General features: G+C 40.3%; 1 protein-coding gene across 1 annotated transcript in view; it reads right to left on the bottom strand.

Annotated features, from left to right (window-relative positions):
* Window positions 1–16,083, bottom strand: part of DGAT1 (diacylglycerol O-acyltransferase 1) — a gene marked incomplete in the record, with an annotated part of 1,335,127 nt that overhangs the window by 856,228 nt on the left and 462,816 nt on the right. Inside the window, 1 exon segment of the mRNA XM_044067713.1 lies at window positions 7,931–7,971. Within this exon segment, the coding sequence (XP_043923648.1) occupies window positions 7,931–7,971 (41 nt within the window).

The following is a 16,083-nucleotide window of genomic DNA, read 5'->3' as shown; positions in this document are numbered from 1 at the left end:
TCAAAAGTAGCGGGCATCAGGAGCTGCGAAAGTGCCTCACCGAGTACCGGCGACTGGCTTAGGAGAAGCTTCGCCATCGGCTTTGGACCTTGACGGTCTGTCTCTGTCTTTTTCCTTGCGTTTTTTGTGAACTCCGGTAGTCGGATTGCTAACAGACGACATTTCAGGGTAGTTAAATCTTGAACCAAAATATTTAGAAGCAAAAACATACCGATGCTTAATAGTGCGTTGGTTAAATTTAGCACAAAACTGACAAGAAGGCACGTTGTGATCAGGGCCTAGTCAAGGAATACAGTACAAATGAAAATCCTTAGGAGATATTTGCTTCTCACAAGTAATGCAATTATTAACTTTTACTGACATCGGTAAGGAGCAAGAAAAAGTTTCCCCAATGGGGGTACTTAGCTTTAGTTTGAAGACTTCGGTTCTGAAACTCAAAAACAAAAATTTCAAGAGTCGGCTTCTGGCACCGCGCGGCGAGAACGACCGATTAAAATGGTGTCGGCTGCATGTTTTATACCCCTGACAACCTGACGTCATGGAAGAGGAGACCGCAACCGACGCAGGACTCAAGACTTTAGTTATTCAGGTCGACTGAGGGCAACCTGCCAGCAGATTACCCAAATGTAATGACTGCAACAGTGAAACCCGAAGAACATCCCAGATTAGTATGGTGAGAAGAAAAAATAGCTATGTACTCACCATAGTCTTCCATCTGCGTTGTCAGTTTTCATTCTTCCTCAACTAATGGGTTTGCATCCAATCCTCAGATCCATCTCGGCCATTACACTAGCTCATGGCCTCCAAAAACTTTCAAGCTCATTCCCTACCCATAATGCACTAATCCCAAAGATCCCTCACATCCTGTTTGCTGCTTGACAGGAAAATTATTATAATATGCCACATCTGGAACTCAACACAGTAGTGTCCTTGAAACCTCTCGTTCCTCCAGAAGTCCGTCATTAAAAAGGATGGGGGTTGGTGGGTGGGCAGTTGAAGAATGAAAGTGGACAACACAGATGGAACACTATGGTGATTACATAACTTCTTTATCTCATGTTGCCATTTTTCATTCATTTCTCAACTAATAGGGCAGAGTTCCCCAGCTACCAAAAATTCTGGGTGGACTCTACAGAAGGATATTCCTCAGTACGGCTGAGCCAAAGGCTTCTTTTCCCTCAAGACCAGATCTACTTTGTAATGAGTGATAAAAGTATGAGGGTTTGACCAAGATACAGCTGCACATATATCATCCATAGAAACTCTGGACTGGAACACAGAAGTTGCCATAGATCTAGTTGAATGAGGCTTTAAAGGTTTTGGTAAGGGAAGATTCAACTTAGACAAATGAAATGCAATCTGTCAACCATCTTGCTAGAGTTACTTTTGTAACTGATTTGCCCAACTTAGTATGTGCAAAGGAGATAAACAGCTGATTTGTCTTTCTAATCTCTCTTGTTCTCTGCAGTTAGAAATGAAATTGTCTATGAACATCCAATTAAGTGCAGCACATATTACTCTATTTGAACATTTTGGAAAGAATACTGGCAAGTTAATGGATTGGCTGATGTTGGATTCTAACACACCTTAAAAAGAAGGGAAGCATTGGTAGGTAAAGTGACCCTATCCTTATGAAAAATCAAATATGGAGGCTTAGAAGATAATGCCTGAAGTTGTGGAATTATTCTAGCAGATGTAATTGGAACTAGACAAAAAATTCCTGACCTGGAAAATTCTAAGACCACATTATTTAGCTGTCAGTTCAAAAGGAGACTGAAATAAGGCTTGCAGTACCAGATTTAAATCCCATGGTGGAGTGCAGTCTTAGCAAGCAAGCGCCTCTCAAAAAAGGCTTTGCTTAGAAGAAGTCAGTGAAGAATTTTGAAATCCAACATGAGAGATTGCTGCAAGTTGGATTTTACAGTTGATGAACTAGCACTTCCATTAAATAGACTCGCAAAAATTCCAGAAGTGACTGAAATGGAACTGAGAAGGGGTCAAGTTTGATTTTACTCTACCCAGCAAACAAACCTTTTCCATTTACTCATGTAGAATTTCCTAGTAGAACATTTATGGGAAGATAAAAGTATGGAATGGACAGGGAAAGAGATCACTGGTTGTCTGGGTATTAAAGGAATTGGAGAAACCACACTGTTAGTTTGAGGCCTGAGATATCCAGGTGACCCATGCCTGTTGGGTGGAAGAACGTCCAGAATTGGATCCAAAATCCAAGGTGTACACTGTTGATGAGACCAGAGGAAGGGAAACCAAATCTGCCAAAGCTAGTAAGGCTCAATGAGGATGACTTTGCTCTTCAACTGGACTGCTTTCTGTGGGAATTTGAGAATTAGGGGGGGTTGGAGGGTAAGCAAACAAGACTGGGGGGGGCCAATCATGGAGTACAGCATCCTTTGGTGATTCTCACTGTGGGGGGATAAGGACAAAAAAGCTGCTGCACTTGTTTAGGGGAGATGCAAAAAAGACGGAAGCAAGGCTGGCCCCACTAACTAAAAATCATATCAGACACTTAGCCGTAGACAGCCCACTAGTGAGGTAATAAGATGGACCTCTTCAGTTTGTCTGCTATCAAGATGAACTTCCCTCGGAATATGAATTGCTATTAGAAAGCACATGGAAGATATCGCCCATTACCACACTCTGATGGCTTCTCAATAGAGGAGATAAGATCTGGTTCCCCCTTGTTTGTTCATGTGCCAAACTACTGGCATGTTGTCTGTCTGGACTACAATCATTTCGAGAGGGAGTGTTGTCTTGGACTGCCTGCAGTGCCAAAGCACCACTCTCATCTCCAAAACACTGATATGCAAGTTGGCCTCTTCCAGGGACAAAATGCCTTGGACCGTTTTCCCCATAAAATCCACCCCCCCCCAAATCTGGAAAGTGTCCGTGGTCACTATGGCCTTTGGGCTGAGGGAGGATGAAAGGACAGCCTTGTAGTGCCTGTTGCAACTGCATCCACCAGCAAAGATAATTTCTGCATACTTGAATGATTCTTATCTTCGCTGACATAGGTTGAGAAAGCACTGACCACTGTATTGCTAGCATCCTTTACAAAACTTATGTGGAATCTCACTAAAGGAATTAAAATTAGTGCCGCTGACACTGATCACAGGGCTTGTAGAATCAACCGGGCTGAAATTCTGATACTGCAAATTACTTTCCTGACCTGCATTTTTTCATCTGTACTCTTGAAAGAGGAAGCAAAGCTACCATAGATGTACCATGCTGAACACAGCCCTTATGAACTCTGTTTGTGTTGGTTCTAAGTGAGATTTGTCATCATTTATGGTTATTCTGAGATGTAAACAAACTGATCGTATGCTTCTATCAGTCAATGGTCGGAGTGGTAATGAGCTAGTCATCTAGATATGGAAACACATGGAGTCCCTGCAGTCTCAAGTGAGCTACTACCACTGCCAAGCACTTGGTAAACACCCTGGGGGCTGTGGTGAGGCCAAAGGGCAATGCTCTGAACTGACTGGCTGCCAGCCGGAAGGATAAGTACCTTCTGCATCCTCTGTTCATCTTTATGTGATACTACACATCCAGAAGGTTTATCGAGCACATCCAGTTGTCCTTGCCCAGAAAGGGCAGAATGGATTAAACCGTGACCATATGAAACTCTGTGCTTTGAACTTACTTGTTCAGTACACTGAGATTCAAAACTGGTCTCCAGTCCCTGGTTTTCTTTGGCACTAAAGAATCTTGACTAAGTTCTACATTCTATTTGGTCTGGTGGAACCTCTTGGATGACTAGCAGTTTTTGGATTTCTAGTGCTGCTGCCTTCCTTTGACTGGGTGGAACATCAGGAAAGTTCCTTAACAATGGAGGAAGTAGTGAAAAGGGAATTGTATAACCTCTGGAAATAATTCTCTACACCCAAATGTCTTTTGTTATATCTAACCAGGCTCTCTGATGCAGAGATAAGTGACACCCAGCTGCCTCCAGGGGTGGGCAATTGGGCCTCCTTTCAGGACATCTGAAAGGGTTGGTCAGAAAAGGAATCTCTAGACCCCTTGTTTTGTGGGCCTCTTCTGCCGGGCGGGGGGTGTCACCTTCCATTATAGCTCTCTCCTCTGCCTCTGGGGAAACTTATCTCCACATGTGTCCTGGAAAGGACCCTGGGACTCTCTGAACCACATTTTTCAACCTCCCCATTGATTCCTGGATAAGGTCCTTTGAGGAGTTGAAAAACATATGCTGACTGCAGAGGGAGTCTTTCCATCTTTCTCACACATGGACAGTGTGTCCTTCACTGTGGGGCCAATCAAAGAAGTGCTGTCAAAAGGAGCATTAAAAAACAAGTACTTAAAGGGCGCCACAAAAATCACAGGCACAGCCAAGCATGCCTCCTGATGGAAATACCTGAATCCGGGGCCCTTGAGGTGCCTTTTGCAGCATGCGAGATAAGCCTCATGGATGAATTAGATACAGCTTGTAGGTAGCCAACTGAGAGATTAAGCCTCAGCCACTTTGGCTCCAGAAAGAGATTTCGATAGCTCTTTAATCAAGTCTCTCTGAAGTCTAGTAAAATGTGACAGATAGTTCAGTGATCTGAGCACAAGAGTCATTGAAGTATAAATACGCTTTGCAAATCTGTCAATCATCCTAGACTCTCTGTTAGAAGGATGGACAGTGGAATTCTGTTCCGCAAGTTCCTTTTTTGTAGCTGCTGCCATGACTGTGGCATCTACTGGCACTCCTTTACCCCAAAATTTCCTTTCTACTCGTGCAGCCAGAATCCGATCTGGTCTCTTGGGGATTGGCTCAACTGTATCAAGTTCCTTACACACCTGCCTAGAGACCATAACAATGAGTTCAACCGCGAGCAGTGTAACCCAGGAGGTAGACGGGCCAGCTCCAAAGGCCTCCAAATGACAGTGAAGGGTCCTGGGAAGACCAGCCACACTTCTACTTAAAGATTTCAAGAATGTCTCCAAATGAGACATTAGGTAATGATTTTGGGGACCCCTCTCTTTCATTGCAATCAGTATCCTCAGTGACCGAATCTTGAGGAAAGTTCAAGTACCTCCTTTTGCACTTTCTCTTCCTAGGGAACCATCTGTGGAGTGGCTGGTTGAAGTATTAGAAGAGATTAGGATAATCTGCTGGGTAGTCTGGAAGCTTTGAGCTGGCTGTCCCTGTGAGTAGAATGTTGAGTCTCACTGTACAAAATCATCTGAGAAGCAGAGGGTGGATTCAAAGTGGGGGGGGGACTCATCTGTCCTGCCAGAGCAGAGAACACTCTCTTCACAACCTAAAAGACAGATCACTCTGAACAGAAGGAAGATAGAGTCAAGAAAGCAAGCTTCTGGCCCATCATCTCCCTCCTCTCCAAGAACAACATACCCGAGGTGGAAGTCAGAGCCGAGCTGTCCAGTGCTCAGGCTCCGCGAGGAAGAGATGGCTCCAAAAACCTCAGAGTTGACTCAACCTCCTAGATCTGAAAGGGATGCTTTGGCTCAGACGTTCATCTTGCTCAGAGGATGTTGGAGCCAGTGCACTCAGAGCAGTATTCAGATTTGAAGTGCTTTCTTCGGAGCCAAACCAGATGGAACCGGAATACTTGGATCTGAGGACTGAAACACAAGTTGGATTAGAGAAGCAGCTGTAGTGGATGGAGTAGAAGATGACTGGATTTCCTGACCCGAAGGGGGCACAAACACGAGAACTCCCATCTGAATTTGCAACGTGAAGAATTTCATCATCCTCTCCACATCTGCTTTTGTGAGACTCCTGGAGGAACGAGAAGATGCTAGGGATGAAGATTTGGAGTGCCTCTCTAAAAAGGGAGGAGGCACTCTGGATGGGACTGGATCCAGATACAAGAGAATAACTTGTCCTCCCCAAGTGTTTTGGATCAGAAGGTGTAGGATCAGACGTGGGTGAGCAATTTTGGATCAAATTTCTCTTTTTAAGGTTTAGACCTTTTCGTAGGGTCTCTAGTTTTGTGTTTGGGGATTAAGCCCAAGTAATGACTTCAAAGTACTAAGCCAGCAGCAAGCCTTTGAAAATAATTTTTTTTTTCCTGTCAGCCAGGGCTCGGGGGTTAAACCTAGAACAGATACTGCAACCCTGTTGTAAATGAGCCAGGCCTAAGCAATACACACAAAGACCATGGGCATCGGAACAAGGCAACTTGTGCCCACACCTACCACATTTTCAAACCTTGCTATTTTGGAATTCTAAAAACAGAAAAATTGCAACAAGTTCACTAAACTTTTTTTAAACTAGAAAAAAAAGAGAAAAAGCTAAACACCAACAATAGTAAGTGAAGATGTACAATTATCTTGTAAAGAGGGTGAGAAGAATACCACCTATGGTAACTAAAAGGTATACACAGAGTGCAAAAGGTATAGGGAAGGAAGGCGAGGCCTACCAACAATGGCAGGAAAAAGGTACACTCAAAAGTCTATGATGTATATGAATATCAGCAGTAGTAACTTAAAACTACTTGATCTTAATTTTTCAGGTAAGAAATAAAGACTCCTCTCCCTCTTTACACTCGAGCACTAAAGGCGACCACGTCTAGACGCGAAAGCAGCAAACGAGATGTGAGGGATGTTAGGGATTGGTGCATTATGAGTAGGGAAGGAGCTTGAGAGTTTTTGGAAGCCACGAGCTAGTATAACGGCCAAGTCGAATCCAATGATCAGATCCAAACCCATTAGTTGAGGGATGAATGAAAACTGACATCAGATCCCAAGTTAAGGATTTTTGACATCTGGGAAAAGACTCTGCAAAATGAAAGTTGTCTAAATAAGGAAACACGAGAAAGCTTTGCAGTCTACAATAAGCTATCATTAGAGCTAGACACTTAGTAAATACCCTTGGAGCTGTAGATACCCAAAGAAAATGCAAAAATGCTGACAGTGACCCAGACACAATCCGAGACATTTCCCAATAAAACTGAAAAAAGGCTGAAAGATAATACTATGAAGGGTCAACATTCTGAATGTTGGTATTTTCACAAACAGGTTAGTAAAGCAGAAACCTAGAAATGGGCTCCATGAAAACTTTCTTTGGAACCAGAAACATTTTGCAGAAGAAGCCTTTTCCACTTTGATCTAATGGCATTGGTCCCAGGATTCCCAGGTTTTAAGTGTTGAGTAAGATAAGGGGAAAAACTGGAGGATGGGGAGGAATTCCTCTGAAATTAAGTGCATGTATCCAGTACTGACTGTAACCCTCCTGAACCATGTTTATCAACCCAAGAGTGACAGAATCTGTTGGAAAAGGGGAACATTGAGAGCTAGTTTCTGGGACAGATTTAGAGGGATGTGTGCATTTGGGGGGTGGGGGGCTGTCAGTCATTCTGAAGGATTAAACTGCCTCTTTTTCTGAACTAATACCAGTCTTTTCATTGTTTTCTTGTCATCTCTAAAGGTTTCATATTTTTTATACTTGCATTATGTTCTAAACTGATTACATTACTACTGCTTATGCTGTGGTTGGAGGAATGCCATAAAACAATCTGATTCCAGAGCCTATCCATATAGTCAATCTTCTACATGTAAACTTTCACAAACTGTCATGAAGTCAAGGACCTTTCAATGACCTACAAAAAATAAAACTAAGCCCTTATAAAATGAATGTTGTAATGCTATGCCACAGCATCACATACTCACAGAAGCACCACTGAGTCATAAATGGCAGATTAAGACCAGACAGAGTCACTTCCGCATTAAAGGAGCTGCTATGTGGGCATTAAATAGCCAACAGTCCCCCCATTTGCTAAGTGAAACTTACAAACTGAATCCAAAACCTCTGGATGCCATTCTAGCAAGCAATTAACCTCTGAAACTATTTTGGCAAACTTAGTTTCAGTTTATTTCCAACGTACATGTTTTACTACACTGAATATGTAAGTGTGATAAAATACTCACATAAATGGTTCTTACGACTTACTTGATTAGATTTTCCAGAAAAAGTCTGGCATTGCTGAGTCCCTGAAAGAAAACGAGAATGCAGTGAGATAAAGCGTTTGCTTCTGAATCTTAATTCTCAAAATATAAAACGCTAGCTCCCAACAAGACAACACCAGGGGAGTCAATTGCCAGTTCAGTAGTCAAGAGTATAAGCTGTGGCCACAAACACTAGTGACTCAAAACAAAGACAGATTCATGCAGCCACTGGAGTTCCCAATCCCAGACTAAGCTGTAATATGAAGTACATGTATAAAGTATCAACGGAACCAGACACACAGCACAGTGGGGTCAGCTCACAAGTATCTCCTGGACAGCAGAACAGTACTCCATGAAGGTGTGGAGGATGGGTTCAAAGGATTCCAGACATGCCTGCAGTCTCTCACACACACACACACACACACACACACACACTACATTCTGAGTGTCACAATCCGGATACTAGATATCACATGATTAAAAGGTTAACTACATTTTGAGAAATAAAATGTTTTTTTTGTCCCGGTCTTCCAAACTTTATAATTACTATGAATAAATCTACTGCTCAATTGCTATGCAATCAGACTATGTACACAGGCCAGATTCTCACAAGCAAGGTAAGAAGACGGACTGACAAATTGAGTACATTAGAAAAATCAAATAATTTCAAAGGCAAAATTTAAAATGGTACCTGGGAACATCAAATCCTGGCTCTGACAATGAAACTACATAAGTTCATAAAAATTCAGGGGCAAAAACAGAGTTAAACTGATAAGAAAACATATCTGGGCACACACATTTACATAAATAAATGCAAACACGAAAAGTCTGGGAACCAGTACTCAAAGGAGCTTTTCTACCTCCTGGCCCGAGTACATACTCAAGTACAATTACTTTTGGCTGTCTTCTGTTGTAGATAGAGGATTAAAGAATGTGCAGAACACTTGTAAGTTGCTTTAAGTACAAGTGCTTAAGCAGAATGCCTTCTGTAGGCAGCATCAGGGAGCAAATTGACACTATGTAATAAAATACCAGACAAGACTCTTTTCCCTGCAAAACAGTATTAGCACCAGGCTCTTAAGACTGCTCTTATGGAGCCTTTTCATCACGTTCCCAAAAACGATCATTAGGTACACGTGCTTGGATTCACCATCCCTCCTCTATCGTTGATATAATCATGCAAATCTGTCTTCTTATGACAGTCATCCTCACCACCCCCTTCCTTGCTGTTGCAACTTTCTTTGGCCTAATGAAACTTTTCATATTCAAAATGTGGACTATCTAATGAGCTCTCATTTCCCTCATTCGATTGTGGATCTTTTAAATCCATTTGTTCTGCTACTTTAATACTCCCCAACATGCTTATTTTCAGTATATTTATGCTTAGTACAATCAGTGGCGGACTGGCATGGGCACAGGGGTGTGTGCCAGCCCCTTTTTCAACTTTTTTTTTTGGAAAATCAGGTGCATCTTACCAGATTTACGCGCCAAATACATCGGAGATGTGGAGATGTGATGGAGACTGCAGTCAGATGATTTATTTTAATAACATTTATAACTGTCCTCCTCCAACTGCATCTTCCCTTGTAATTTTGGCACGTTGGTGAGAGCTGTCAGTAAATCGTTGAGTTAGCTGTTGTCGGAAGACGATCAATTTTAAAATAGAGATATTTTATTGTATAATATACTAGCTGGACAAAGTGCATTAACTACTGCTACTGGAGTGATCTCGCTTTGAGGTATTGTAGTTCTTTCGACTTTTGACATCATATCTCCGGGATTAAGTGTATGTTATGTAAATTGTTAATCACTATATTCGGTCTACAAGCTCCAAAATTTGAAATGGGTCTTGCTTGCTTCCAGTGCATTTCCATGGTGTTAAAACTCCACTTCTCAGAAAACAAGGGAGAAAGACACGATACTATTACTATAAGCATAGTGCTATAAAATCAGTAGGATTCCTGTAATCCAGTAGTTTACAAACAGTAACGATTGGAATTATACATAAATAATTATGCTCCGTTTATCTGTTTCTGTTCTTGTGAAAGCAAACATATCTAACAGTCAGACTGACTTCTCAACGCAGTGCAAAATACGTGTGCCAAAACAATTTACTCTTTTCACAGAGCACTGGAACTTTAAGCCTTTGGTAGTAAGCAGTAGGTGTAAAAACTAGTCCGGAGAAGGATCTGAGTGAGCAGAGTATACTTGTCTTACAACAGGTAAACAACAGTTCGGGATAAAAAAAATGCAAGAAGTTCAAGCATTAAAATGCGGTCAGATGTGTTTTATTATGCCATACCTCTCAACCTTTTAGCACAAATCAGTAACTAATTTAGTCAAAAATAATGGTGGGACAAAGTGACAAAATAGGGTCAGATTTTAAATATTGCTGTTATAATAGATTTTGCATTTTCTGAAGGGTTCAAAATTTGAAACTCAAAAGTCTCATAATTTTTAGTGACTTCAGTCCTTAGTGATTTGCCAGAAAACCAAAGATTTTAAGACAAACAGACTTACAAGACCAGGCAAAAACCTGGACAGTTGAGAGATACGAATTAAACTCAAATAAGAAAACTGAGCGAATGGATGCTTGATTTCCAAGTAGGAAACTGCTCAACAACATGATAAAACACCACAGAAGACTTCAAAATAAAACGATTGACGATCTTTGGGATTTAACCGTTCATCAATCTGTAAAAATAAAATAAAACTATCTGAGGCTGATGTTGTACCAATACATAATATGCCACGGAATACTTGATAATCGAATAATCCTAATTAGAGACAGTAAAGCCCCCCACCAAACAAGTTGATATTTAGAAAAAAAGCTATTTATTTTAAACACCGTATAATGCCAAAATATTACCTTTATCCGAAACACAATACACAACAGAAGCAGCTAAAACTTCTACAATGGGGAAAATGGGGAAATACGCATTTCCCACTGGCTGAGTGCAGTACGTGCCATGAAAAGTTTCATGTTTTCAATTAAAAAGGTCACTTTCTTGACATCTGGAAAAAATCCCAAAAGGGGGTGGTGCAACTTTTAGTTCTATATTGAAGCTCCAGGTCAGTCATACCAGTCTATCTAAGCACCTACTTCTCAATCGCCCGTGACTCTGCAGGACATCACCGATGACTTCTTACCCTTCAGCTGTCATAACCTCATGAGTCACATCTCCACATCATGTATTTCAGTTATAATAGAACCTTTATACTAAAAGAAAAAAATCATACTGCCCAAAATATTTCAAAGCATGGATTCGTAACTATTAGTGATGGTGTGTACTGTGTGTATACAAACAGTACTAAGTTGTTACACTTTATTCTACATTATCTTCTGCTTCCAACTTCGCACTGGCTTATGACAGCACGGCAAGTGACACACACAAATCCTAAAGTACACTGCTTAAATCGCTGCTAATGGTACAGTAACGGTAGCCAATACATGACTGTGCTTGACAGTGTGTTGACAGTTATTTTTTCTTACCAGTCACAATAGCATTTCTTATTTTTTTCATTTTTTCATGGCTTTACTGACTGTGTGACGAGGGTGAGCACATGCGTTTACACACACACACACACATATATATATATATATATATATATATATATATATATATATATATATATACATATATATATATATACACACATATATATAAATATATATATATATATATATATATATATATATATATATATATATATATATATATATATATACACACACACACACATATATATATACACACATATATATATATATATATATATATATATATATATATATATATATATATATATATATATACACACATACACATACACATATATCTAAATTCGCTACTAAATCTAACCACTCCTCCCACCACTGTACCTCTGTCCACATGCTAAACTGGCTAGAGCTTCCTAACCACCTTGACTACCTCCAACTCACTACAGTCCACAAATTAATCTTTAAACCCACTGCTTGCCCTGCTCTAACAAATATCCTACCATTTTACACACCTCACAGACCCCTAAGATCTGCTCATCAAAATCTACTTACTGTATACAAACCAAAACATCCGGCTGGCCAGTTTCTCCTATCCTTTTCCTTAGCCAAAAAATGGAACTCACTACGAATCTCTAAAAACTTTGAACACTTCAAATCCCAGCTCCATTTCTACCTCTCCCACAAATGGAAATGTAACTGCACTCTACCTGCCTAATCCTGCCACAGTCTCTTATACATGTACTTGTACATATTCCCCTACACCGTGCTGTTTTTCCTCTACAGCTGCCTCTCGCTGAATCTAAAGTAATATAACATCAAAACCTTGAATGTATACAATGTAAATACTGTATAATAGCTTCCTATCTATACTCTCTCTCCATATCTGGGAATATATTTCTTTTCTACCTACATATATGGTTGATACTAAGAGGTGATGCTAACTAACTAATATAATCATCTCTACCATGTGTATACTCCACTTTTGCTACTAAATAATTGCCTCTCCACTGCACATCTCCCTTTCTCTGCCTACACTTCAATTTGACAGTATTTGGCATTTTGTTCATATTATTTCTGCTGCCTCAGTTCAACTATATGCTATTAACATAAGAGTTACAATTTGATAGTATCTGGCATTTTGTTCATACTATTTCTGCTGCCTCAATTCAACTATATGCTGTGCAAATGGCTCTCTAATCAACTATGTATGTATGTCATGAAGTGTTTTTTTTTCTTTTTTGCATTTCTAATTTGCTACATCTCATTATTTAATTCTACATTTGTTTTTATATAATTATATGTTTGATTTACCTGCATGTAATGTGGAGCTTTTCTCCCCGGGCCTCCACTGAAAATGTGTGTGCATATATAAGTGCCTACACACAGGATGTGTAGTACAAAAACTCAAAGGAACATATCAGAGATGGTTCCCCCCTCAGCTGTTGAAGGTGCATAGGCATAACCAATTCAGGGCACATTTTTAAAGGTATACTGCTAGAGTGAAGCTTATTTTTACATGAACACTAGTGTCTTGAGTTCTTCCTGAGTTTGTACACAGCAAAGTGTGCTTGGATCCACACAGCTCTCGACAAAATTTAAACAGAAAGGTGTCTGCGAGCTACGGTTCTGTTCCTTGTTCACAATATGTAGTTAAAGAATAAAATATACAAAGAGACTGATTATTTTAGTCTTAGAAAACTAGTTAGTCGAACTAATATCCGAGCATGTTACTTGGATAATAACCTCTGAGTGTTGCAATATTTCAATGGGCATGTTTTGAGGAGCGGCCTTAGGTCAACTGGTGCCCGAGGCAAAAGGGCTCCACGGCGCCCCCCACCACACCATCTGGTGCCCCCATCCTAGTCTACTTACACCAAATAAATACTGGAAAAGTGCCCCTACTAGAGCAGCGCCCTAGGCGGCCGCCTAGTTGGCCTATGCCTAAGGCCGGCCATGTTTGAGTTGCATAGTGTTAATGATTTGTCACTGCAAAATATCCACTGTCAAAGTGTCAAAAAGAACCTGAGATTTCCAGGAACACATATTCTAGTATAGTTTGGTTTTCTGAGACTAGTCTCATTTTCTATATAATTTATATAGCTCGTATTTAGTTTCAGTCCTTTTCTGTAAGAGGTATACAAATATATAAAGTGCGTGAACACAGAGCCTTCGGCAGTCAAGTTAAAAGTCTCACAGTTTGACAACCGACTGTTTGAAATGTATGCAAGTGCATCTAAATATACTACAGCTAGTTAAACATTTCAAATACAGTCATTACTGAAGAACATGCACACCCCAGTAATTTCACTGCCGCATGCGTTCAGACTCAGAATTAGACAATTTCGGGTAAGGTAGATAAGCAGATGTTGCATCAAGTGTATTTCTGCAAATGAGCAACCTAGTAACTCGATCACAATACTCCATTTCTAAAAAATGTTTGCTAAATGGTACAGCATGATAGAGTTATGCATAAATACATTACAAACCAGTTAGGATGCCATTCAAATGTGAATCATCCAGTTTGTAGTTAAGGATCTATCCATCTAAGCCACTGAGCTGGGTTACAACACTCAGAATTTACCTGAATTTACCCGAGGACTCAGTGGAGTTGTCATATACACATGAAGTTCTTTGATGCAGCAGCTCCATCTGTATGTCAAACCTAGTATTGCAGGCAACTTACCCGAGGACTCAGTGGAGTTGTCATATACAAATGAAGTTCTCTGATGCAGCAGCTCCATCTGTATGTCAAACCTAGAATTGCAGGCAGAGAGCTTTCCTGCAACACTAGGTCTGACATACTGATGCTGCACAGGAGCTCCATCTGTAAGGCAGAGTCGGTTAATGCAGGCATGAAGCCCATCACGAGTCCTGATACCAGCAGTACAGCTCCACCTACATATGGAACTGAAATTCGGGAATGCAGGCCATCTGGTTTAGCATTAGCTACTACTAGTCCCACATTAGGGTGGAGCTTCTGCCTTGCTGTAAAGCTCATTACACAAAAAGTGCTTCTCCCAATTATTCAGCCTTATACATTTGTGAGCTATTCATTGTACACTACTGAAATGATTTTGGCATGGCAAGTTAGGGCACTGGCAGTCCCCAGTAATATACACTGAATTGGGACTGGCAGAACCCTTATCTTTTGAACTCAAGTGTGGAGTAAATAGAGAGTTACATGCACATCTCTACAACACCATGCATCTCAATGACCCTACTTGCCATTTTCAAACCAAGTACATACTCATACTACTGTTCAATAGCAGTGAATGTGTAAAATGATTTGGCAGTCTGCTTGCAATAAATTACAGATTCCATATGTTGTAAACATTGAGCACAATGTCTTTATAATTTCCAGGTTGTGGAAAACAGCTGTAATGCACAGTTTTTGATGGAAAAAGCAACCTGCACAGCGTTCCAAGTTTGTATGTCTTTATGCAGAACATTTTTGGGGTTAAAATGCATTATCAGACCTTTCACATTTCTTGATGTGCTTCATGAAGCCCATTTCTTGATGGGCTTCATGGCTGCTGTGCATCCTTGGTTGCGAGAGTGTTCCCAGTAAGTTAAAACTTGTTATCACTGAGCGACCGCATTTATTGTAAACTCTTACTACTTAATCAGTATTACTGAGCTACTGTATATTTTATAACTCTCCTCTGAATATAGAGGCTAGCCCTGTTTTATCATGTTCTTGCTGTTGCAATAACGTTTGCTGCAAATTAAAACGCTAGCCTCTCGCATATCTACCGTAGTAAGTTGCCATTTAGTAGTGCATTGCTATTTTACTACGAAGGCTGTGAAGCTTATCTATTAAATGATTTATCTTGTTAGCGACAGCCTTCTCAGGCAAACGCTGTCCTTAATTACCTACATTTTATTCAACTGTGTGTAATAGCTGTTGTTCTAGCCATTTTTGTGGTATATGTATATGCTGCTTCTTAAATTGCAGCACAGTTAAGGTCACAGTCTACTGTATAGGAGCGTTTCGCTCATGTATTTTATGTACTTCATAATTTATCTTGTTAGCGACAGCCTTCTCAGGCAACGCTGTCCTTAATTAACTAAATTTTATTCAACTGTGTGTAATAGCTGTTGCTCTAGCCATTTTTGTGGTATATGTACACGCTGCTTCTTGAATCGTAGCACAGTTAAGGTCACCGTCTACTGTATAGGAGCATCTCGCTCATGTATATTATAAAGGTGCGAGTAGTAACAGTTAACTGCCTTTGCGATAGCGACAGTTTGTTTAAGCCAGTGCTAACATTTATTTAGCTACCGCATCCAGTTAATCTCTACCTCCTGTCAAGGAGTGTTAAGCGATTGATATGCTGTAATGAATCAGTTAAATGACCTATTTTTAGTAGCAAAACATTATTATTACTTCTTCCAAGAAAGTGCTTTTCATTAACATTGATAAATACTTAAAGTTGAAGTTACCGTCGACTCTATATGAGGTACTACATATGGTCTCACAAACTCTGTGGGGATTAATCTCTTACATGCTTTTTAAATCTAGCAAGTACATTCATTTTATTTTGTTTTTAGCAAGAGCTATCTTTTATTTATTGGCGACAGCTTTTACAAGCAAGGGCCACCTTCCACGTGTTTTGGGAAACGCAGTTGTGAGGAACATAGACATTCTGACCTGT

The sequence above is a fragment of the Protopterus annectens genome, chromosome 3.part1 (assembly GCF_019279795.1).
Source record: "Protopterus annectens isolate FY-2018-M chromosome 3.part1, PAN1.0, whole genome shotgun sequence".
Taxonomy (NCBI): domain Eukaryota; kingdom Metazoa; phylum Chordata; order Ceratodontiformes; family Protopteridae; genus Protopterus; species Protopterus annectens.
The sequence above is the reverse complement of the archived record's forward strand: the minus strand, read 5'-3'. Positions and strand labels throughout refer to the sequence as shown.